Here is a 23,722-nt window from a genome sequence, read left to right as displayed (position 1 = left end):
TATCTAAATATTACTCATACTATCAAACTGGCAGTGAGCTCACCTGTTGGCCTGTGTAGATAGTACGTGAACATCTGATAAGAGACAGCCTGCGGGACACTTCCTGGTCGAATACAAAAGTGCATAAGAGAAGATCACAGAACTGTGAGCCCTCAGCAAAGCAATGAGGTCACTATTTGATTTAAAAGATATGTTTAGACCATCTATGTCTGGCATACTCTGAGACAAACACGTTGAAAAGGGACTGCCCTTTTTCCTATCCACTGTGCTCAACGCAACTTAATTTCGATTTGCAATCCAAAAGTTCTCATGACACCTCCAGACAGGAAAAACAGGCCTGTAGTGAAGCTTTGTTATATCATAAGGACAAAGTTTTCGTTTCAATACTGATTACATAATGACGTTAAATATTTAATCCTCTACTGAGGGAATATGCATGAGCAGAAGTGCCAGGTTAACAATGTGCCAATGGCGAATATTTGCAAAGCACCAATTATGACTGTTAGCGCAGAGACCAAGCACACTTTAGATTTAGTTATTTGATTAATCAGAATTTACTAACCCTTCTTCTAAGAACCATGTCAGCCATTTAGTAGCAACACAGTGACGTACTACGGGTCTAGCCTCAGGTTTATAAGGTTTGTTACTGCAGTCATGGAAAATCCAAAATCTCATCCCCATCCATCTGCTGCCACACAGATCGTAAATTTTCACATCAACACACTATCCTATTACCTTTGAGACGCTCCGAGGACATAAGTAGAAATGGGCGTTTTCCCCTCTCATAATTGTTCAACCTCCTGGAGTGGCTAAAGTCAGGTTACAGTACTAAATGACCAACGGCATTCCTGGTCAGGTCTTACTGCTCCCTTGTACCTATATAATGTGAGGCAATTATCAGTAGTGAATGGACAGTCGTAGAACACAGAAAATAACAGAAGCATTTCAGAGACCGGTTTTGAGGGAAAACCTGCATTCCAGACTCTAACAGTAAATACACTCCCTCATTGCTGAGATCCAAGCATCAAGGAAGGGCACTGCACACTCCTACAAAGGTTTTTGCTCACTCAGTAACTCAAGTTTGGAAGATTGTCAATTGTCAATCAAACACACCAAAACAAGAAGTGTTCCCACGAGTTGTTGTAACAGCAGTTTCTCAAGTAATAAATATTTACCACGTTTCCCCATTCACTTCTATTGAAGCTTGTCCAGCTGACAAATATAAATGTGGGTTTCCTGCTCGGGTCACATGTTTTTTTACTGCGTTGTCATCTCACAAAAAAAAGGAAAGAAAAAAATCGCTGTACACATGTTATATAAAGATAATGGCTGTGCTGTGATTTTGGCTAAATGGACAAGTGAAATTATCGCTCAGGGAGAAAGTTAAAAGCAACAGGATGCTTGTAATTTTCTTCTTTCACACACTTATTTTGGGTGTTGCAGCTTTCTAAATTGTACAAAGGAAAAGAGAGAGGCGTGCCTGGGGTGAGAAAGGCCTTTGATAGCTTTTTGCTTCTAAAGCGCTATGAAAAGTCGCTAAGTTTGTAACTATGACATGAAGTGAAGAAGAACGATCGTGGCTTCATGCCAGAGTGATGAGAGCAAGGCATCAGAGTTAAGACTGCATGTACCTCCACATGTATAAAAAAAGAAGGAAAAAAAAGAAGAAGAAACACGCAAATCCTGAAACTTCCATCCATGCACTTATGCAATGAACGAACCTCAACATTCAAATATTCAGCTGCAGCCCTAGTTTGGTTACCTAACAGGCTCCACCCACCCTGAATGCACACCTGTGCTTGTGTTGGTCCATTAAACTAAGCCTGCATCCAGTCACAGGCACAAAAAAAAATATTTAACAAACAAACTCTGCCAGTAGAATAACATGTTTTTGTCCTGCTTTTGTTGAATTCCTTTCCACAAAGAGCACATAAATGCAGAGTCACTGCAGTCAGTGGCAAAAGCTTACTGACAACAGGAGTCATTCACGCATGGAGCTTTTGCTGCTGGGCATGTCATTGACATTAAGTCTGGAAAGGAAGGAGACCAAGGAGAAAACAAACATGAGGATAAAAAAGGAAAACGTATAAGAAACTGTTTGATCACTATCTAAAGTGCCATGATGAAAGTAGCAGACATGCCTCTAATCTCCCTCTTTTTACCTGGTACTATGCTTTTAGATGCATGAAAAGGACAGTCCAGATACAGAGCAGCAGCTTCATCAAGGACAACAAGGGGAAATTTGCTCAGTGTTGCATTAGGAGATTTGAATTGCAAAACAACCGGGAAGGCAGATAGAGGCAGTCTGTGTGGGCAAACAGTAAATATGCACTTCTCCCTCTGCCTCCAACTTGACACTGAACAACAGTTCTGATCCAAAGCATATTTTTGAGGAAGGAGATTTGAATGTTTAATCTAGAACCCACTTGGCCACTGTGACCTCCCCGTTCAGTTTAACACCCTCCAAATGGCAGATGAAATCGAGCAAATTAAATTGGCCAGCATTCTCCACATTTTTGTTTTCGCTCAATGAGTGCAAATTATCAGGATTACCCACCCTGATAGAACAACCGGATTAAGCCAAGGAGAGATGAAGGCCCCTTACCAGAGCCTGACTAACGGGCAGAGCTGCAAGCAGTTAAACTGAAAAATTGATAACTTATTCTTTTCATAATCACTTGTTTTAATCCCTGTAATCTACTATTCCTTTAATTTCTATAATTTGTTAGCCTTGGCATCCCAGGCTCTAATGTCACTCAGTCTCTTTCTTCTTTATTTACACTCATGTCTCCTACTCATTCCTCTTAAAGTGTAAAACAACTGAGGGTTTCCAGCAGATTTCCTTTTGAGAAGGATGCATTTCATCTGCTATAGTAACCAAGTGAATAAAGTGCCTGGAACATAAACATGACTGGAAACCACCTCACTGTTTGGCAGTTACTTGTCAGAAACCATCTGGTGTCTGACTTTAAATTCCCGTTTATCTAAAGAAGTACTTTCGTGCATAAACATTGCAGGTACAGAGACACCAAGATTAGAGCAATTTAGCCACCACACTAAATAAACTTTCTGCTTCCTAAAATACTAATTTGCTAACTGAAAATGCCTACAAGCACACAAAACAAACAAGTAGTTTGATCACATCTCTCAAGGTAGTTAACAAAAAGAACAGAAGCTAAAATGCTCAAGCTGACCCATGATCAGATGCTACTACACTTTATTGCAACAGATCTAGCAAGCTGTAAGTTGACCTCCTCACCCCTGCTAATCATCTTTCCACTCTACATGCACACAAAGTACATTTAATCTAGTGGGCAGCTTAATGACAGATTTTTTTTAAAATTCTTAATTCCCAGCTTTAAGCATGCTCCACATATTTTTTCATGACCACATAGTAAACAAACCAGTACCAAACACTTCCAGTGATACTTACTTCCTCAGTTTTGATGTGTGCCTGAAGTAGATCATTTATCTTTTTGAAATGACAGTGACTTTTTGCAGTGACAGTTTCCCTCAGTACAACACACACAGTATAGAGTATCACGCCACTACTCAGTTGGTGTGTAGGCTGAAGAAGAAGAAGACAAAATCTTCCCATCATAATGCAATCACAAGCAAAGAATTTGTTCCCTCAACAGGCTGATAAGTCTCTCAAACTAAGTAATCTTGGCTAAGCGCTTTTGCTCTGAAAAGTTTTCTTTATGCTGCAGAGAACTATATAACGAAAAAGAAACAACTAAAAGCAGAGTTATTATTTTATCTGGAGTACAGTATTTCTTTGTTGCGACATGAACTGAGTTTTCTGCATTCGTCCCACCTTTGCCTAAGTAGTTTCACTGACAGAGCACATGACAAAGGTGTATCAAAAGAACAAATGTGTGTCTAATGTCCTGATAATTACAGAGTGCCACCCACACCTCTGCATACGCCTCACATTATACCAACGCCTCTGCCAAGGTGAAATACTTGGTATTAACTTCTAATTATCCTGCTTTTGAAACACATACAGTAACCTAATAGTGCTGATTATCATGCTCAGGAGTCAAGCGATTCCTAATTTCTATAGTCTTTCTCAGCACCAAGTTTACCACCTTGGTTAATTTTAGGGGTACTGATCACAATGGGCTCATGTTGCTAGTGGCAGTGCAGGTTTCCTACCTCAAAGCGGGGGATGAACAAGGGGGTAAGGAGAAGGAGGAGGACGGTGTGGAGACTTTAAAACAAATCACACAGAGATTAAACTTCACTAGAAAACAGTGCAACTCAATTTGGACTTTGTAACCTGCTACAGAAAAATAGAGTGATGTAGAAACACTGAAGTGACTACAGGGGTTAACATTAATGTCTTTTCTAAAAAAAAAAATAAATAAAAAAAGCTATTCAAGATGGAAAAATACTTAAAACAGTATTTTTTCACAGTGCTGTTATATATACTATTACATAATAACTATAGGTCTTGGTTGCATTTTTTTTAATATTTGTCTTGTGGCTTGGCCTGTTCTAGTCAGATGGCATATTAATAGTCTGAAAGGTCCAAAGGAATATGACAGATTGCATGTAATATTAAACAGGACCATTTCTGGCAGAGAAAAATCAAAAAGAAATCTGTCTTAAATTACTTCAGAAGGGCAGCTCACGATTATACTAATTTTTACTTTAATCATGAGTATTTTAAACGTAAAAAAAAGATATTCATTTCACACTGGCATGAAACAGAGAACAGCAATAAATTTTGTCATCAGAGAGGCTTATTTTTGCATGACAAATGACTGAAATCATAATTCTATTGCAGAATGTCAACTAAACAATCCACTGTACAATCACTTTAGCCCACACTAATTTATCATTTTGACGTGTGCAACGTGCTGAAGCTATGTCAGCACTGACTGGACAACCACACACACAAAAAAGACATCAAGCGGTTAGTTCCAGCCATGTCGGACAGCTGTAAAGGCCTCTTTTATTAGTCAATATCACAGCCACATTAATGCATCCCTGGCCAGCTCAGGTCTCACTGACAACCCCTCACCCACACCTTTTCATCAGGGGCTATGAAACCTGAGAGGACCCTAAAGCAGACCTGCAGGCATGGCACAGACCCAAGCACACACCCCACAGACTGTGCGCCTTCCTGCCTTTTACTGAATACTCTGCTGTGAAAACCACAGTGAAAAAAGCAATAGCGTAATCCCCAGTGTTATTCATTAGAGATTTTACAACTGTAAAGTAATAATCCGTGATCAGTGTGCAGCATCTAAGTCCAGCGCTGTGCTGGATTTGGATTTGTCCTGATGGATTTACTGCATGTATTGTTCTTGACAAATAACGCAATGCATTATTTTCTCTATTTATGCAGAATTTAAATTGGTCAGTTCAAATATTTACAGAATAATCTGCTTTTATATCATGCAGAAAGAAACAAAAATTGCATATTTAATCACATGTAAATCTTAAGTTATTTCAAAAAGAGTGGAATGTGTAGGGCACTGAATTTGTTGTTGGATAAGCAACAAGAAATCAATAAGATAAGAAAAGATTTTAAAAAGATATGGTATAGAAAATATATTTTTACAGTCCAGGTTCTGCTGGGATATACTTTCGAAAAGGCAATAACACGATGTCTTATAATTAAAAGTACCCAGTGAAGTTTTTGCCCTTGTGTGTCATCATGTCAGCACTTTTGTAGTGTTTATTTGTCTCATGTATGCTAAAAATGATGCACATGCATGCAACTATGTTCAATCTATCAACAAGTTCAGGGTTTTCATTTAAAAAAATCCAGCAATGATCTAGAGACAGAGAGGAAGAAATCTGCAACACAACTTTAAAACAACAAAAAATGCCCCTTGATTTTGTTTGTATAAAAGATAACCCCACGGGGCACCTTTAAATACTTTGTGAGTGTAAAAGACCTTTATCTAATGTGCTGCTGCAATTCTATCTACACAGCTCCTAAAAAAAGCAGAAAAAAAAGATTAAGGATGTATTTTTAAAAGCTGCCCATACAAGTAGGTTACTCTATGTTTTACCATACACATGGAAAATGCACTCATGACATATGACACTACCATATAACAATGAGGGGCTTATAGGTCCAAACAATAGAGCAGGAGTGGTCCTGTAAGAGCACCAGAGTAGGAATGCACACACATAACCGAACACACTTTTCAGCTTCCCCAAAGGGGGGTCTCGCCCTAGCCAGTAATAACCTCTGGCAGCCATTTTTCTTCTTCATGTCCGTCCATTATGTAGGACTTTAACGGGTTTTCTGCTCCTCTGACAAAAGAAGGAGGATCTGACCATAGCTCACAACTACAGACAAGTGAGTTGTCAAAGCCATTGTAAATAAGCCCCCGTCATTGCCTGCAGAACAGAGCCCTGGAGTAAAAGACAGGAAACGAGGAGGGGAAAAAAAGCAAGCAAAAAGAGCTGAAAAGGTTCCATCTGTTTAAGTCTGCTGGATGGTGATGGGGACAGCCTTGCCTGTTTCTCAAACACGGAGCGTGAAGGACCCCCTCAAATGTCTGGAAGGCCATCCATGCATGAGGAGAGAGAAGATGACGGTCAAAGTGAAGGGCGCTCAGACGATCTTCATCTTTATGTATGCATGCATATAGACAGTGATGATTTAAAATAAAGACTTACATGTGATCAGCCATCATTTTTACCATTGTTATACCCTTTATACTAAAGAAATGATTCAATACAAAACAAGGAGAAAGGGTATCCAAAACTATGACTAGGTATATGATGATGAAGAGTCCTTAAGTTTCCTCATATTGCCCAACATCACAGAAACCATCTAAAGGCAAAAGGACATTTTCACCTAAGTGTCTATCATATAATAGCATGCTTTAAAAAAAAAAGTCAACACCAGTTATGCATCTAACCTTGGTATCTAAATGTTCCATTTGCAGCTCGTCTGGTGCAACTTAATAACAACACCTACAGACTTCCCTTGTTTAGTTTATTACTTATTAATCATGTAGGGCAATTTGGGCTTGAATACAGCCTACAAGCAGGTTTTTCTCTTCCTCTTGTGTGCTCTTACTTTAGGCAACTATAAAAGAAAAATCAACTGATCTGCCATGATTTCCTCATCAGGACCTCATCAAAGTCACTCCAGTGCAAGTGAGCATATCTGAATACGTATACAAAACACAGAGGCACGCTAAAATCCTCTTCAATTATCACACCGACCTTCCCAAGGGCACGACTTTCAACAGCCTTACGAACTGGACCACTAAACATTATAACACCTAACATCAGCTCTAACTAGGGTTTAATTAATATGTTACAGTATCAACACGACAATGTGCCCACGCTTTAAGAAAGACTAACCTCTTTCTGGATGATATAAGGTCAGATATAAAGTCTGGGTAATAAAGTCAGACTTTAGTGGTCCAGTTTGTAAGGTAATAAAGTCTGACTTTATTACCCCTAAAATCTTGATAACATTGTGTCTGAGGACTTTGGTCAGCAAACATGTTTTCGCTTTTACCTCAAACAAACACATTCTGATTCATTTTATTTTTAAAATGAATGACACACTGCTTTTATACTTGGTCACTACGTTCCAGACGTGGACCGCTACAATTTGAGATACTGCACAGATTACACTTTTCCCAAATCTTTCCTTCTGTGATAAACAAATCACTCTATACGGGGTGAAAGCAGCCACCCTGGAATTGTCAAATAATTGGTACCGGTTTGCGTTATTGTGAACACAAAGACATGGATGTTGAAATGGAAACAAAAGAAACCACCGGGCCACCTCAGCTTACCAAAACATGTCACGAAACACAGTTGTAAGGGATCAAATTCTCCCTGAGAGAAAATGTGAATTTGTTCGATATGGCACAAATCAAACACACATTTTATCTGCAGTATTACCTGTGACATACTTCCAATAAAATCTCAGAGTACTTTTTTTCTCGCAAAAAATATGGTGATATTTAAGTTCCTACTGACCAAAAACCCCTAGAAAAAAATCGCCACTTAGTATGCTCTTAAACTTCTTTCTTATAGCTGATTACAGCATGCCTGGGTCAATCCTTTCGTTCATCAAAAGACGCAAGTGAACTTAACACCTAATTCTATGACTCATTCATGATATCACTTTTTTCTTTCACAGCGGTATACATTTATCTTCCCGGAACCAACAATGCCATTCACACATCAGTCTCACATCATTCAGGTTCAAAGCAAAAGGTATATTACATCAAGCCTGCACTTCCATCATGTAAACAATCCACTTAAGGCTAACAGAAACTAACAGGCTTCTCATTTAATTACAACTTAGAGACCTTCCTGCTACATCTTACGCCATTATTTCACTATGATGCCTCGTGCAAAGTTCAAAGTGAGGCTGATAATGGTTTAATTACTGCGCTGTTAAGTAATGTGTTAAAGATTTCTGTTACTTTCAGCTGCTTTGTCTCTGAAATTTAATGAGATTTTCTGTGTAATCCCATTTCATCTGGATCAACCACAAAAACCTCAGTTTCTACAGAAATAATCTGAAACCTATGTGAACTATAACCTCACGCCCAGAGCCAAGCCAGTCGCTTCAACCTTGCAGTGGTTGGTTGTATAAAAGGTCACAAAAAGAATTTAAACATCCAAAACTACATACGTTCAGCTGCAGTGTGAGTAATTTTCCACCGCTCGAGGAAAAAAAATAAACATAAAAATGACCATGTCCTACAGGTCGAACAGAAACATACCGCATGCAGGGTTGAATTCCTACAACATTACATACTTTACTTTTTTTCCCTAAAAAAAAGAGGGAGAGAGAGAAAGAGAGAGGGAGAGAGAGAGAGCAAGGGGAAGACTGAGATCAGGTTTCAAAACCCAGTCTAAGTTTACATTTACACCCCATGGCTTTGTGACCCTACTCTCATTTATAACGCTACCCTTCTGCTATTTGCTTCCATCTTTGGTTTCCGGCTTTCTTTCTTCTTTATACTTCCTGCAAACAACACTTACTCAGGCTACAGTCCAAGCCGCCACCTGTATGCAACCATTACCAAATATTTGTATTGCCACATGCTAGCTGCCGATTGGGATCAACAGGTGTTTATGCAAGCACCTCTGGGCTAAGTCCCTCATCTCTCTGCATGCATTACGCCTACATAATTATACCCAAATATCTGAGTGCGTGCTGCTGTCAGGTCAGGCTCTGTGGACGTAGCGGGGGTTGAGCCAGGTCAGCAGCCCCAAGCATGGCATCCTCCAGCAGTGGCAACAGCAGCACACAGAGAGGCCAGTGTGCTCCCACCATCTGACCAACCTCACAGCCTAAGTGCCTCAGTTTCAGCTCCAACACAAAACACCAGTGTCTAGTTTCCCTTTAAATAAAACATACTCCACTCATTAGCTAAACAGCCCCCCCACTCCTCCCTCCTTGTGCATAATTGAGCGCTAGGTATCAATTTAAGGCAATGAAGTGAGGTTAGAGCAGGACAGTACTATGTTTTTTTAGTTGTTTTGATTTGTTTCAACCAACAACCAAAGCATGAGTAAGTAAGGTACAACACAGCAATTTAATATGGTGATAACAGTAGTTAGGGTTTAGGGTTGTTTCTATCCAGTCCTCAGTATCTATTACAAGCTTATCAGTCAGCTGTCAACTCAGATATTGCTTATTATCTCCCACTGTTACCTAACATTCATGAACAGTAATAATAATGTCTATTAATAATAAGCTGCTAACATTAACGCATATAAAACCTCATCATATTACAAACTAAGGAAAACTATGCGATTTTAAAGGTTAAGGGTATAGATTAAGAATTACATCTAATTTACACACACACACATACATATATAATACATTTATTAAGTATTACAAAATAAATAAGTAGCGATATAAGCAGCCTAGATGGGCTTTGCTAAATACCACCAGATCCTACTACTGACCTCACCTCCCAGTAATAAAACTGAACTGAGACCAGCTGTAGCTTATTCGTGGACACTTTAACTTCCCACAGACACGAAAAACAACTTGTACAACAGCAACAAGAGGTCTGACTGTAAGGTGTCACTGTCATACAGGTATTCTGCGAACATTTTCACTAATAAACCAACAGGTTAACAGCTGACAACCGAAACTGAGCAGCCACAGCGATACTGGATGCACCTGCTGCCACCCTAAACTACCCTCAACGTACCTGCCGATTCCCGCTTCCTTCGCGGTCCTCAAACTGTAGCTTTACTCTTGGTTTGTTGTCTTCAGTGGGTTTCCTCTTCGTTTATCAGTGATAGTTACACTAACTAACTAACAAGGACGGCTCACCTGTATATGGTTAGCTGGCGTGTCTCGCAACCTCTGGTAATGAGCTTTCCTTTCCCTCCGTCCGCACTCAGCTTACCTTATTCCCTGGAGAGAGAAGCGGATGAAAGGTAACGGAGGACCAAGGTGGCCAATTAGACGTGGCGGGAGGCGGGCGAGGTGGAAATGCACGACATCCTATTGGTCAGAACACATTAATGGCGGAACAGTGGAAAAGTTAATTTCCCTGTATTGTTTTCATTTATAAAAGAGAGAGAGAGAGAGAGAGAGAGAGAGAAAGAAGGAAAGAGGCGCAAGCTGGAAGCAAGCTGAAGCTAAACTTCAAATATAAAAAGAGAAAATTTTGAAAATAAAATGATCTATAAGAAGCGACTAATGTTTAAAATGTGCCTAAATAATAAAACTAAAATGTGGCAAGTTGCCTTTACAAAGAGTTAATGTTCTCAGGCCGGTGCAATGTGGATTGAAAGGAGCTAATCATTTCTAAGAGGCTCTGCCATGCAAAGCTATATAAACTACTTTTGTCTCATGCACAGAAAGATTAACTAGGCACCTTTTTTTAATCTTACTGAAAGACACGAATTACTGAGGCCAAACAATTTGGGTGGTTTGGGATGTCATGAGCTCACTGTGAAGATATTCAGGGAAAGTCAGGTTACTCTAATGTCGTTTGTTACTGAGTCCCAAACACTGTATGATCTCAGATTGCATTAGTTACTGTAAGCTCCATAAAGGCATATTCATGGACATGTAAAGGTATATTTAGTTCATGGACCACATTCAGTATAATTTAATTCTATAAACTATCTTCAAGCTAACTCTACAGTCAATATTTTTTCCTTAAACTCTGCATTGTTCTGTCTGTTCCTTTAAACTCCCTGATTCAAGATTAAATGAAGCACTTGGGGTGTCTCTTTTTAGTTATCCATCACCTCTGTGCATGTCACATGGTCTGACTAACAATCAACTGAAGTGGCAATCCACTGATAATATGGCAAAAAAAAAAAAAAAAAAGGACAGGATAACAGCAATGACAATAGCAACTAATGGCCACTTGGTGGCAATTCATTCACTGTGGAATGAAGCCTAGGCTTTGTCCTGGGTCAGCAGCCATCTGTGGTGTACACATCACTACATAGGGTTGATAAAATGTCACACTGTGTAAAAAGAGACTAGAGCTGGATAATTCAAATACAGCTTCATATGTGGTTCACCACTCTGATTACACACCACGACGGTTCATTATCACTGCTTAATGCAAAGTATTTTCACTAGATGTGGGAGTCACCAGTCACCCCACAAAATATGACCAGAATACTTCACTCACAATATATCATTGTGATTTTTTTTTTTTGACATTTTCCAATATCCTGAGTGTTGCAACAACATATACTGCTATTTATAACTTTTTTCAACTGCAAGTTATGTCCTCAAAGTTAAACTATATCGGTTTTATCCAATAAGCTCAAGTTAACTCTCGTCAGGTATGTTTTTTTGCTGCAGAGTGAAATTGTCACATTTACACAGGAGTTACTTCAAACTGCAAGTGTTTGCAGAAAGGTTTCCTCCTATCAAGAGAGATGAGTACTTTTACTTTGTAATGTATATTGTGACTCCAGGACCTAACTTGTATTTGTATTTATTTAGGGTGTTTTATCTTTTCATTCTAGCAAGATTTGCCATTCTGATATTAAGTTTGGAAACAACAACAAACAATAATTGCAAGAGTTCATTATGCTTTACTACCACAGACAAATTTTGTAGACTGTTTCTTGAGATTGCATATTTAGAAATGAGGTAATCTTCCTTGTGCAAACTGTTTTAAGGGGGGAAATACTTCAGTCTAGATGGGTGTTAGTCCCATTTTAGTTTGCAGGCCACATACAGTATCATTTGATCTCATTTACCTCAAGCCACTAAAACTCACTGCATAATTACATTTCCAAAATTTTCCTTTCCTGTGTAAAGAAGTACACGGATTTTCTGAAAACATTTGCATTTAGTGAATCATCCAGACTTTTAACAGACTGAGATGTCTGGAAAAAATAGGAACAATTTCAACAATGGTCTGTTTTTCCACATTCAGTCAGCGTGTCATCGCAGAGAAATGCGTCTGCAGGGCCCCTCAGCTTATAAATATTACTTCAGTGTGGGATAGCAAGGTTAAATTGACAATGACTCAGACATTTGGCTTCGACTAAATTAACAGCTCTGATCACCACCCTTATGATGTGCTTGATTTTTTGCAACATGATGTGTTCCTGGTGAAAAATATGTCAAAAAGTCCACTAAAATAAGCCCTCATTCCCTGCAAGAATGCACTCTTTAGAGAAAGCAGTTCTGTTTTGTGTTTGTTTAACTGGTGCTCACTTCATTAAGTACACCTGTTCAACTGCTTGGTGACCTGGCAACAGCGTGTGGTCCAGGAGGACCTGCCAAGGTTCAAATGAAGCATCAGAAAAGGAAAGCAAGGGGATTTATTTTAGGGACTTTGAACAGAGTGTGGTTGTTGATGCCAGATGAATTAAGAGTTCCGGAGGCAAAACATGAAATTTATATATTGTTAAGACACAAAACACATCAGTTGCTTTAAACTACATCAAGTAGAAAATCTAAAGCTGATGGAAATGGGGAGAAAAAAAAAGAAACAGCACTCTATTAAACATATCCATATATATTTTATTCTCAATACGGCAAAATACAAAGAATATTCAGGACAGACTTTTATTAGTCACAATTAATACTCACTTCACAAGAATGCTTTTAAATTACATTACCTAAGTTTGAAGATCAAACTTCAATGAGTACCTTTAATCATATTGCATCCATCATATATAGCATCTCTATCATCAGTTCTCTTAAAACTAATCCAATTTAGATTATTGTACATAGTGTATGCTGCTGGTCTCGGCTCTGAGACAACTTCTAGAAAAAAAAAGGTGTTATACAACTTACTGTATAAACTGCTACAACTGGTTTTGATGTGTAGAGAAATACCTCTGTTTCAAAAGACATGTTGGACCAATTGTTCAAAAGAGACACATAGTAAATATACCTCTCTGAGGAAGAAACAGACATGGTTTTACAGAACAGACTGTACACATGCCATCCATCCATCCCATGAGATCAACAATATACACTTCATGAAAAAGTACACAGCTCCATATCAAATACAGAGAAGACAAAATATTCGCACTTGGATCGAGAGACGTTAATGATTATGCGGCGACTGTGATACTGAGACAGTGAAGCAGAAGACAAAGAATACCAGCACAGTTAGAAAAAGGACTGAGAAAGCATTTGATATACAGAGTTAACAGACTAGGAGTGTAATCTGTAACCACTTGGAAGAAAAAAAAAAAAAATGTGCATAAAGTATATCTCACAAGTATATTTACAGCATTTTTAAATTTAATAAAAATGTCAACCTGTAGTAGAAATTCACCCTTAAAGAAATGTTATATTTACAATTTATACATTTGTATTTAAATAGAAACATGCAAGTGTTAACATTTTTCTACTGAATAAAAAAAACAAAAACAAAAAAAACCTCATCTTACCCTGGATTCTTTCAAGTTAGAATTAATATTAATTACAATGAAATCTCATCCTGAACAACCCCGTTACATTTACACCTTCCCATTTCATAAAACGGTGCTCATTAAAAAGGCAAAATAGGAAAGAAACATTAAGCAAAAGGGGCAGAAAAATAAATAAGTATGAGTAGCAAATCGTTAAAAATTTTCTCTAATGCTAAATTTTTATTTTTTTCGTTTTAGGATATTTTTTTTTAATTCATTTCTTTTTTACATTTGAGTACAAGATAGTGTAGGGAACACAAGGCGCTGACCTCTACTTACAAAGTGTACCAGTGTATGAAGACATTGACTGGGCTGGCAAAACCCACAGAGGAATTCCTATGAGAAAAGTGGCCTCCAGCTTTAAGTAGAAAATGGCTAAAGCCATCTGTGTTTGGTTATAAAATCAGATCTATACACACACATCCATGCACCCACACATGAACGCGCGCACACACACACACACACACACACACACACACACACACACACACACACAGCCAAGCTCGCATACTAAACCAGTACACAAAATTGCAATAGCTAAAGGCATTGGATTTGAGTTCAACAGGTTTCTCACTGAGGTGGGAAAAAGAAAGTAGGGGACAGAGGAATCCCAAACATAAAAATATAATTATTTTTTCCACAGAAACAGTTTCTTTTTTTGTAAAAATCCTGCATAGATTAAAATAATACCTCCTATGACTTGCTTCTTTCTTTTTTTTTTTCAAGTGTAAGAGAAAATAACAGTATCCCTTCCTACAACAAAGGCCAGGGAGCCAGTAAAAGAAAAAAAATGACAAGAAAAAAAACAGGAAAAAAAGGAAGGGTCAAACCTGGGCCAAACAGCATTTTGTTTAGTCTTGACATGCAGGGGGAAAAATAAATTAAAAAAGGCATTATAGATCTTTCTGGCACGTTCTTGTCCAGCCAAAACAAAATGAATGCCATCTGGTCCAGGCTTTAGTATTTCCAGCATATTTTGATAGAAAGTGGGCTTGAAACAACCAAAATGGACAGTTCATGTAAGTGAATTACTGTAAAATCCAAATGCCAACTAAAAATCAACGCAATGTTAACATACTGCGCCAGCTACTATCTTGTAATACAAGTGCGATTACAGTTTGACAACTTTAAATAGGAACATATACAAATACTTGTTCTTATAACCTCTGTTGTAACCCTGCTTTATGCGTCTGACATGTTATACTTTTGCTTGGCTAGAAGGAAGTAAAAGAAACTGGTTGGTATATAAATAAAATCTATATTGTTTTTATACTTTTTCTTGAAATATATAATGATAGATTTAAAACTCTGCTGTATAAATACAACACTGATCATCTGCATCGCTGATGAGTTCCATTCCCCAGACAACATATTTCCCTTCAAATAAATTAGCTTCTGTTCAGCCAAATTAGCGGCAACTTAGGCCCAGTTTTTATAAAATGTACTGTGACTGCATTGGATGTGGACATGATCTTCAATACTTAAACACTCCCTGCTGTTCCCTAGAAAAATAGAATAACACTGATTTGGAAACAGCTCGTCCTCTAGGAAACTTTTGAATGAACAATGCCGCTACGAGTGGGAAAGAATTGTGAAGCTTCAAAGAGGCGGAAAATCTCAACGTTTGCCATCATCAATCTTGCTGAGGTCTCCCGCTAGCGACCCCTGGAGGCCATGTGAAGCGTTTAATTTATTAGAAAGGGCAATCACATTTCATGATTCTGAAAAATGAAATGGCACTTTTTGAGCCAAGTACACCGATCAACAGATGTCCCAAGGGATCATTAATAAATATGTGTGTGCCCCACGAAATCTGCTGTGCACAGTAGCCCTTCCTTCAGTCCTTAAATCTTCAGTGGGATTCTTCAAGGTTTAATTTGTGGTGACCAACACCATCTTTGCAAATACATAAAAAACAAAACAAAAACAAAACACAAACCCAGTAAATGCTGCAAGAATAACTGCTGAAACAACTGTTAAGTGTTAAAAAGACAAAAAAGTAAAAACTGTGAAAAGAAAAGAAAAATAATTGAATCAGATATGACCGGTGACTTTTCCTGTAGCTGACATACAAGGCACAGAAATGATAAAGAGAAACCTTCATTTTTAAAGCACCTTTGGTGTTCATGGGAGGTACTTTGGTGAAACAAAGACAAATAAAAAGTTCAAAGCCAAAGTAGCCTAAAAACCAAAGCAGAGTTTTAGTGTATTCATAATAAATAATTCACCCAGTGCTTCCATGCTGAAGAGATTAAAAACATGGCCTTCGAAGATTTCTTAAGAATGCCGATATATGTGTGAAGCCAGGCGATAAGCTCTTCTGACTCCTGCTGCAGTTTGGATGCTTCTCCCTGTGTGGTGCCGTCGAAGGTGAGAGATGCTCTAAATTGCTCAGTGTTGGTATTTTTGTCTTGGTTTTTTTTTTTTTTTTTTTTTTTTTTTTGGCAAGCTGGTGTAGGAAATGGACACAGTGTTGGAGATATGTCTGAGAAGTTCATCACACGTGTGTGTAAATGGAGGACCAGAGGAGGGTTGTGTTTGTGTGGCTGTCTTTTTTGAGGGCATGCGTGCGTGCGTTTGTGTGTCTGTCTCTGAGCAGATGTTGCCAAACACAAGAGGCTGAGGTGTGGGTGTGTGGAAAAGCAGCTTGCAGGGAGTGAGTCCTCGCTAGGGACTAACTTTTGCATCCAAGCGCAGCCAGTGGAGGCCCTGCCGAGTGTAACGCACCAGTTCTGTCATGCTGCTGGTGTTGAAAATCAGAGGTCCCATAACTTTGTCCAACTCTGTGAAGAAGTCTGGAAAAGAGGGAGAAAGAAAGCGAGTGAAAGACTGGTTAATAAAATGACAGAAGACTGATAAATTAGGTCCTATTACCAACCAGACCACACAGAGTTAAGTGCAATCAAGGGTTTTAACGTACACCGATTGTAGAGACAAAAAACATTTTCACAATTTGTCACATTTGTCAACATGTGTGACGGGAAAAACCAGCCAAAGGACACAGACTGAGAATCCCAGCTGCACACAAAAACAGCCAAGCAATGAGGCAATCAAGAACAGCCCGATGTTTCAATGTTTCCAATGTTTGTTATCTTCACTCTCCACAAATATCTCAATACTAAGTCAAAAAAAAAAAAAAAGGAAAAAAAAAAAATCTGATTTATTGAAGATTTAATCTGAGGCATAAACTGCAAGAAAAAAGACAAAAAACTATTTGGCCTCAAATCCTCGTCCAGCAAACCTCTCAACTATGAGGGGAAAACCCCAAACTCAGCGCGCGCGCACACACACACACACACACACACACACACACACACACACACACACACACACACGGCGGTGAAAACTGGCCAGACAGCTAGGGAAAATTGTGCACTTAGTGATGCTGCTGACTTTTCCATCTTTAGATTGTGGCGATAACGTTGTGTGGGCTGTGGACGATCGAGGGTTTCTTGTAAACGCAGTAGTTTTTAAATCAGAAGTTCAGTCAATCACAAACATACTTCGAGCTATGAAATTTGCATTATTACTATATTGCAATGATTCGAATTCAAAAAACAGTTTGACATCTGTAAAAAAAATGAAAACACATTTTATTTATAGGTAGATAAATAAAATCCGTTTTTGCACATTAATCTAGAACACAGATGTTAGATTGTGGGCCAGATACGGCCCACTTTGATCTTAAGTGGGTCAGAACAGGGAAACTCCCCTTTCCATCATTGTAAAGAACTTTAACTACACATTTACTCTCTGTTATCTTAATATATTCAGTTCTTTTTAAAGTTGCTTAGATAGCACCAATTCACAACAGTCACCCATATTATATTAAAATATGTACTATTAAGTAATATAAGAAAAAGAAGTGCAATCTGAAGAAATGTTGCTCTAGTAAATGACACGTCTGTTGGCACGACCTAAGTGTTCTGGTAGCTCATTGCCAAGACTCCTGTATATTTATAAAATATATAAAAGCTCTAAAATAGAGATGAGAGGAAAGAAACGTTGAAAAAGAGGCATGCTAGGATCGTCTGATAGCAAATTAGTCCTATTTGAAGCTGTTTTTAAACTTGGAAAGAGCCCAAAAAAAACCCCCCCCCCACAAAAAAACCCAAAAACTAACAGTACATTAACCATTTAAAAAAACAAAACTATCTGCTTTTTTACTTTAAATAAATAAATAACAGGAAAACAGACCGAACAAACTCATTGCCTTTATGGTAAACAGATCTCAAGGCCTACTCTGTGACAGGAAAAACACTTCATTACCAAAACATTTCTGCAACCAGGGCAAATAAAACCTTCAAATTAGTCATAAAATGCAGCTGGGGAAAAAAATTCAACAAAAAATGGTCTGCATGCTCGATCAGCCAACCTGCTGCCCATTTGTATAGATCTATACTCAAATCTCTTTACACAGTGGGTGCAAATACTGCTGGCAAACATCTATGAAAAACCTTACTGCTGCTGCTGAGCTATTAAAGATGTAGAAAATAGCAGCTCAGGATATATAGTTCTAGATCCCATCTGTGTTTGCTTTTAAACATAAATTTAAAAGTCCAGAACAAAGACCATATGTCTCTTCCTTTTAACTAACAAGCAAATCCTTGTGTCGTATACCTTTTTGCTCTTTAGATAGTTGCTCAGCCTGGTCCCAGACCTCGGTGGCGTACAGGAAGTTGGAGGTGACCTGGACATAACTGGCAGCCATCTGGTGGATCCGCTGAGGTATGGTCACAGACGAGCTAGTGCTGCTGGTACTGCTGACTGCTGAGTAGCCACCCGCTGTGCCCGGTGAGAGTTTGGGAGATACTGGAGAGGGCATACCTGCCGTCTTACTGCATCAGGAAACAGAAGCAGACATGGCAATGAGTTTCCTGGCACTGTGAGGGAGAATCTGGGAGTCACTTGACAGAACAGCAAATAAGAACCTCTCCTTTACTTTATACATCAAAAGATGTAACAGAGGATGTGACTTACTTTCCCATTCCAGGAGAGGGAGCTTGGGTGTTGCTCAAAGAGTTCTGGAAAATGAAATAAGAAGAACACACAGAGGAAGCATGTTACATATTCACAGAGAAAAACGTCTTTCGTGGAATTTTACTGCACGTCTTTGGTTTTGAAGGTCTGCCAAGGAAATAAAGTTAATAATAAAAAGTACCTTTAGGTGTTCGGTGAGTGTTTTAGAGTATTTTAGAGCGCTGTCTTTTCTCAACTTGAACAACCGCAGGTAGAGAAGAGACTGGCATCGCAGGCTGGAAGCAAAAAAGGATAAATATTGATCTAAACTAAAGAAAGAAGCAACAAATATTTGAAATGTGTGGAAAGTTTAAGTTACACGGCCAGGTAATGAGTACTTGGAGTTGACAGCTGAAGACAAGAGTCCACCACCTGATGTTGTTCAGTGTACTCACCACAGCACAGCTAGCCTCTTGTCTGCTGGAGTAGCATCTGGGGCCATGTAGCTTTTTAACTTCATAGTGTATCTGGATGCAGAGATAATCAAGAGCTCAAGTTTTTAGGAGAAAAGGATTGAAGCAAATTAAGCACCTCCTTAAATATTGTACTTTTTAAAGGAGCACTCCATCCACTAAGTATCAAAACCCATGCAGCAGAGGCAGAGAGTTGTTTGTCAAAGCCTGGTGCTCACATTACCCACAATGCAAATCAACCATTAGCGTGGTGTGTTATGCAACTTGTGCCTCATGCAGCCCTGAGGTGCTTGGCCTTTGGCACAGAGATACAGGTTTTGTTTTTGTTTTTCTTGAACAACTACGTCCTCATATGTAGTGGTTCTCACCAGTGGAGGTCTCCTTTAAAGTGTAATTCTTCTGACAGTGATAAACACAGCTATGGCTGCCCTTACTTGATAAGCTCCACCGTTTCAGCATACATGGGGAAAGGAGACTTTGCCTCTTGAGCGCTCTTCTCCAGCGCGTTACCACATTCAATGAAAGACACCACAGCATCCAGATAGAAAACCGCCTTGTCAAAACGGTCAAACTGCAAAGGAAATTAAATAAATAAATAAAGAGGACACATAGTGATTAAATACTACCCACTCTTTTGAGACTGGGAGGACAAACTACCTTCACATGACAATAATTTGACATGGTTTTGGTCAGTAACATTAGATAAGTGACATGGTTTGAATATGACCTGGTTGGGACTGCATAAACTGATCATATCACTGAAGTAATATTATGCTGATGTAGCTTATGATCCTGATTTTGTGTTTAGAGAGAAAAGAAGAAAACAGCAACTAAATAATTAAACTTTGAGTAAGAATAAGATAATCCAACAGAGATGGCTATTTTGTAATGCAAGTGTACATAACAGATACCAAACAGATCCACCTGCTCATCTACAGTGACCCGGTAATAAAAGCATTTTTATTACCATTTTTAAGGAAATCACGCAGAGCTCAAACTAAAAGCAGCTTTGAAAACTAAGTAAAATTTCACAGTCACCACAAAAAAGTCACTGTGAAATCACTTTCTGCATAAAAGGAAACCTCTTATTATATGTAGCATAAAGCTCAATAGAAAATGTCATTTAATGTTTTAAAGTCTTCTCAATTACACCAGTCATTGGGGTCTTGCTCTTACCAGTGCATCTGCATTGTGTTTAAGTTTCTTGGCCTCCTGTAAGTAGTGATCTGCTGAATGGACCCTGAAAGAGAATAATGAGAAGGTTTAACAAATCAAATCATTTAAGTGTTCTTGACACTGTGGCGTGCTTTTTATATCCACTAAACGTAGAAACTTGGAAAGAATGTCATAAAAAAAGTCTCTTAACTCCTGAAATAGCTCTTATCTCATTAAATCAAAATGTGAAGTGAAAAGGTAGGAAAATAAGAAGCAAGACTATGTTGTTGCGTTACCACGGCATTAAAAAGGCAGCGATTCCCAGCAGAGAGCCTTTTAAAATGGAAATTAACATAACTTTTCTGGCATGCAGGCACATCTATTCATGACCTCCCCAACCTCCTGCAGCTTTATGCATCAAAGGCAACTCTAGATCCCCACAGCAGTTCTTTCTCTGTGCCCCGCTGAGGGGTTATCCACAGTGGAAAGAGCTCCTCTTACCTGTCCTCAAACACCAGCTTGGATCTCTGAGACTTGGAGCCGTCTGTGGAGAGCGGGGGCACAGCCAGCTGGTTATCGCAACCCTTTGAGGATTTCTCCTGCAGAGAAGTATGGGGAAAATAACATTTTAGGGAAAAATAAGCTTTTTTTTAAAAAACAGACTTGCAGAACAGGACAGAGTCACAACAAGTTAGAGGTTGATCTTATACAAATGTAAAACAATCCCACCAAAAATCAGTGATTATGTTATAGTTGTAGATACACACTGCAAGCCATGACCTTGGCTACTCCCTTTCTACCCTCAACGACAACTTCCTCCCCACTCCATGCATGCTCTGGTATTTAAATTGCTCAGGGAAAAACACTGCACAACTGGCAAGATGAAAGTCTGCCCTATCTGCAACATTTGATAGGTATCAGAGATAACAAAGGCTTCTCATGCCTACCTTGCAGTCACGTGTGCTGCGCCCTTTTTCCTCTCCTTTTCTATGTTTGGAGGTGGAGCTGCCCTTGGTGCTGTGGCTCCCTTCTTTTCCACTTCCTGTCCCGCTGGACAATGACGTGGAGGACTGGCTGACTGTCCGCTTTCGACTGGGATGCTCTGCCTTAATTGTCCGCATGGAAGGAGAGGGGACTGGCTCCTCTTTCTTTTCCGAAGACCTTTTAGAACTGAGTGGGATTTAAATCAGTATTTCATTATGCATTGTGTCAAACTAGGCTCAACATAAAACATTAAAACTAAAAAGTTAAATATTAACATTTCATGTAATTATAAACAAAGAATGCAGATATGGAGCATAATGGCTAACAGGTACAGCTTGAAGGGGCTCAGATATAATAATAAACTCACTACATTAAGCTGTTATGATGCTCATTAGAATTTACAGGGTTTATTTTGTCTTTTGTGTGATTATCGGAAAAGGCAAAATTAACTACTACTGTCACATTAGGCTCCTGGCTTACAGAGGGTTTACTGGTAATGATATTCAGGACAAAAGCTAAGATTACTCACTCTTTACTGCTGCTTTTATGATGGGATGTAGATTTATCCTCTAGCTTGATCCGCTTGGTCTCTGGCTTTGTGCCTTCCTCATTAGTCTAAAGAAAGATGAGAGAGAAAAATAAAAAGCAGGGTGCATTAAAGAAAAAGTCAGATTTAATAATAGGTTACACGCCTCCAATTATTATCGGAAGACGCCAACTCATGCAGGTATAGCTCAACTATGCCAGCTCACTGTTATCCTAAATGACTGTTACATTCCAAAATATCCAGTCACAAAGATTTTAATTCTCCATCTTTGGTAGTTGTGTGGCTATGATTAAAGTAAAATGCACAGTCATCTAACAGCGCTAAATCCAGGTCTGGATCTCAACCAGAATGTAGTCAATTGTTCTTTGGCTCAAATGCACTTTCTTGCTTTAATGGAAATCTGTCTGTGTGCTATTCCAAGAGATGCTATACGGGGGGGGGGGGGGGGGGGACGACCTTAATAAGTGAAAGGGATACTCAATAACAAGCTTTTCTATTTTACTTTGCTTTCAAGTAGAAATACAATGTATTTCTTACAAAAAGCACTGAAATTTGCTCTACCTTGTGTTTCCTCTTGGCCTTGCTCGAGCTTTTCTCAGAGCTCTGTTTGCTGAAGTCTTTGCTGTCCCTGTCGAGAGAGTCTTCCCTCTCCACTTTTATCTCTGCAGGTTCCTTGTAGGGCCGCCCTGGGATTCTGGACAGCAAGCTGAGATCTATGGGAAACAGGAAGGAAAAGGGTAGGGTATGCTTAATTTGGTTCAAAGTAAAGAAATCCCTTTGGTTCAGTGCCCACTACACCTTGACATATTCTCTGGACTTTTTACAAGACTTGCGAGCAGTTTTGACTAACCTATCTTGACTAATAAAACTTGCTGCTGAGGCTGTCTTGCAGGGTAGCGGTCCTCGGGGTCACTGAGAGGAGACAGCAGCCCTCTCTCTTCCCCAGGCGAAAAAACGCACACGGGTGTCCTGATACTCTCTGTGTACTTGGGTGTCTGGGATGAGGACGGGATGCTGTCGTTTCCTTCGGAGTCTGATGATGAAAAGTCTGTGTCAACAAATTCACGAGATTTCTGAGAAGTCTTGGTTGCTGCCTTGGGCTTGCGCTGGGCTGCAGTGCTGGAGGGAGTAGTAGTGGGCCTCGGCGAGGATTTGGGTTCTTTTTTATTGCTTGGTTTGCGTGAACCCTTCGTAGCAGCTTTGGGCTGATGAGGTGGTATCTCTGGAGCCGGCTCACTCTCCACTCTCAGACCTCCCTTTGGTTCCTCTACCACAGGAGGCTTCTCAGATTTTTTAGGCTGCTTTTTACCCACTCGAATACGTGGATTTGTGCCACCCTCGCTCTGTGCGGGTGACTTTTGCCGGCCACGGCCACCTTCTGCACCTTTCTGGGCTGCCCGCAGGTCCCTGCTTGGGGTGGGTGCTGCTGAATCTTTTGACCCCCCTCCTTGGCTACTATAGCTGCGCCCTGAGCTGTTATCTCGGCCATCTTTCTTGAATTTGGGTGGGACGTTATTGTTGTCCAATGGGGATGAAGGTGAGGACTGCTTGGCTTTCTTGAACCAGTTGTCCAACTGCCACTTGTTTGCCATGGGTTTTTCAGGCTGAAGGGGCACAGAGGGGAGCACAGAATTAGGAAACAGTCTCACTGATTGAACTCCTAACAAAATATAAGAGTCTAGAAGAAAGTACCATATAAATATTCAATCCAAAAAGAGAAGTGGACAGT

General features: G+C 39.4%; 2 protein-coding genes across 7 annotated transcripts in view; both read right to left on the bottom strand.

The window, feature by feature from the left end:
* Positions 1-10,397, bottom strand: part of shroom1 (shroom family member 1) — a 30,756-nt gene extending 20,359 nt beyond the window's left edge. For 3 of the 5 annotated variants that reach the window (XM_004550369.6, XM_076889341.1, XM_004550370.6), the window contains exon 1: positions 10,173-10,377. The gene's annotated coding sequence lies outside the window, so the exon portion shown is untranslated. Of the gene's footprint in view, positions 1-10,172 lie in introns of all 5 variants that reach the window. The other 2 variants (XM_004550371.6, XM_004550373.6) reach the window with 2 other exon arrangements.
* A 2,555-nt stretch (positions 10,398-12,952) lies between these two features.
* The window catches only part of aff4 (AF4/FMR2 family, member 4), a 29,629-nt gene continuing 18,859 nt past the window's right edge, over positions 12,953-23,722 (bottom strand). For both annotated transcript variants that reach the window (XM_024803982.2, XM_024803981.2), the window contains exons 10-21: positions 22,844-23,597; positions 22,555-22,706; positions 21,976-22,061; positions 21,410-21,632; positions 20,964-21,061; positions 20,484-20,547; positions 19,742-19,878; positions 19,290-19,361; positions 19,037-19,130; positions 18,856-18,899; positions 18,496-18,713; positions 12,953-16,670 (exon numbers count right to left, since the gene is read on the bottom strand). In XM_024803982.2, the coding sequence (XP_024659750.1) occupies positions 16,543-16,670; positions 18,496-18,713; positions 18,856-18,899; positions 19,037-19,130; positions 19,290-19,361; positions 19,742-19,878; positions 20,484-20,547; positions 20,964-21,061; positions 21,410-21,632; positions 21,976-22,061; positions 22,555-22,706; positions 22,844-23,597 (2,070 nt within the window). In that variant the 3' untranslated portion in view covers positions 12,953-16,542. The remainder of the gene's footprint in view (positions 16,671-18,495; positions 18,714-18,855; positions 18,900-19,036; positions 19,131-19,289; positions 19,362-19,741; positions 19,879-20,483; positions 20,548-20,963; positions 21,062-21,409; positions 21,633-21,975; positions 22,062-22,554; positions 22,707-22,843; positions 23,598-23,722) is intronic.

This window comes from Maylandia zebra, linkage group LG10 (genome assembly GCF_041146795.1).
Source record: "Maylandia zebra isolate NMK-2024a linkage group LG10, Mzebra_GT3a, whole genome shotgun sequence".
Taxonomy (NCBI): Eukaryota; Metazoa; Chordata; class Actinopteri; order Cichliformes; family Cichlidae; genus Maylandia; species Maylandia zebra.
Note: the sequence above shows the minus strand (reverse complement) of the source record. Positions and strands in the feature narration are given on the sequence as shown.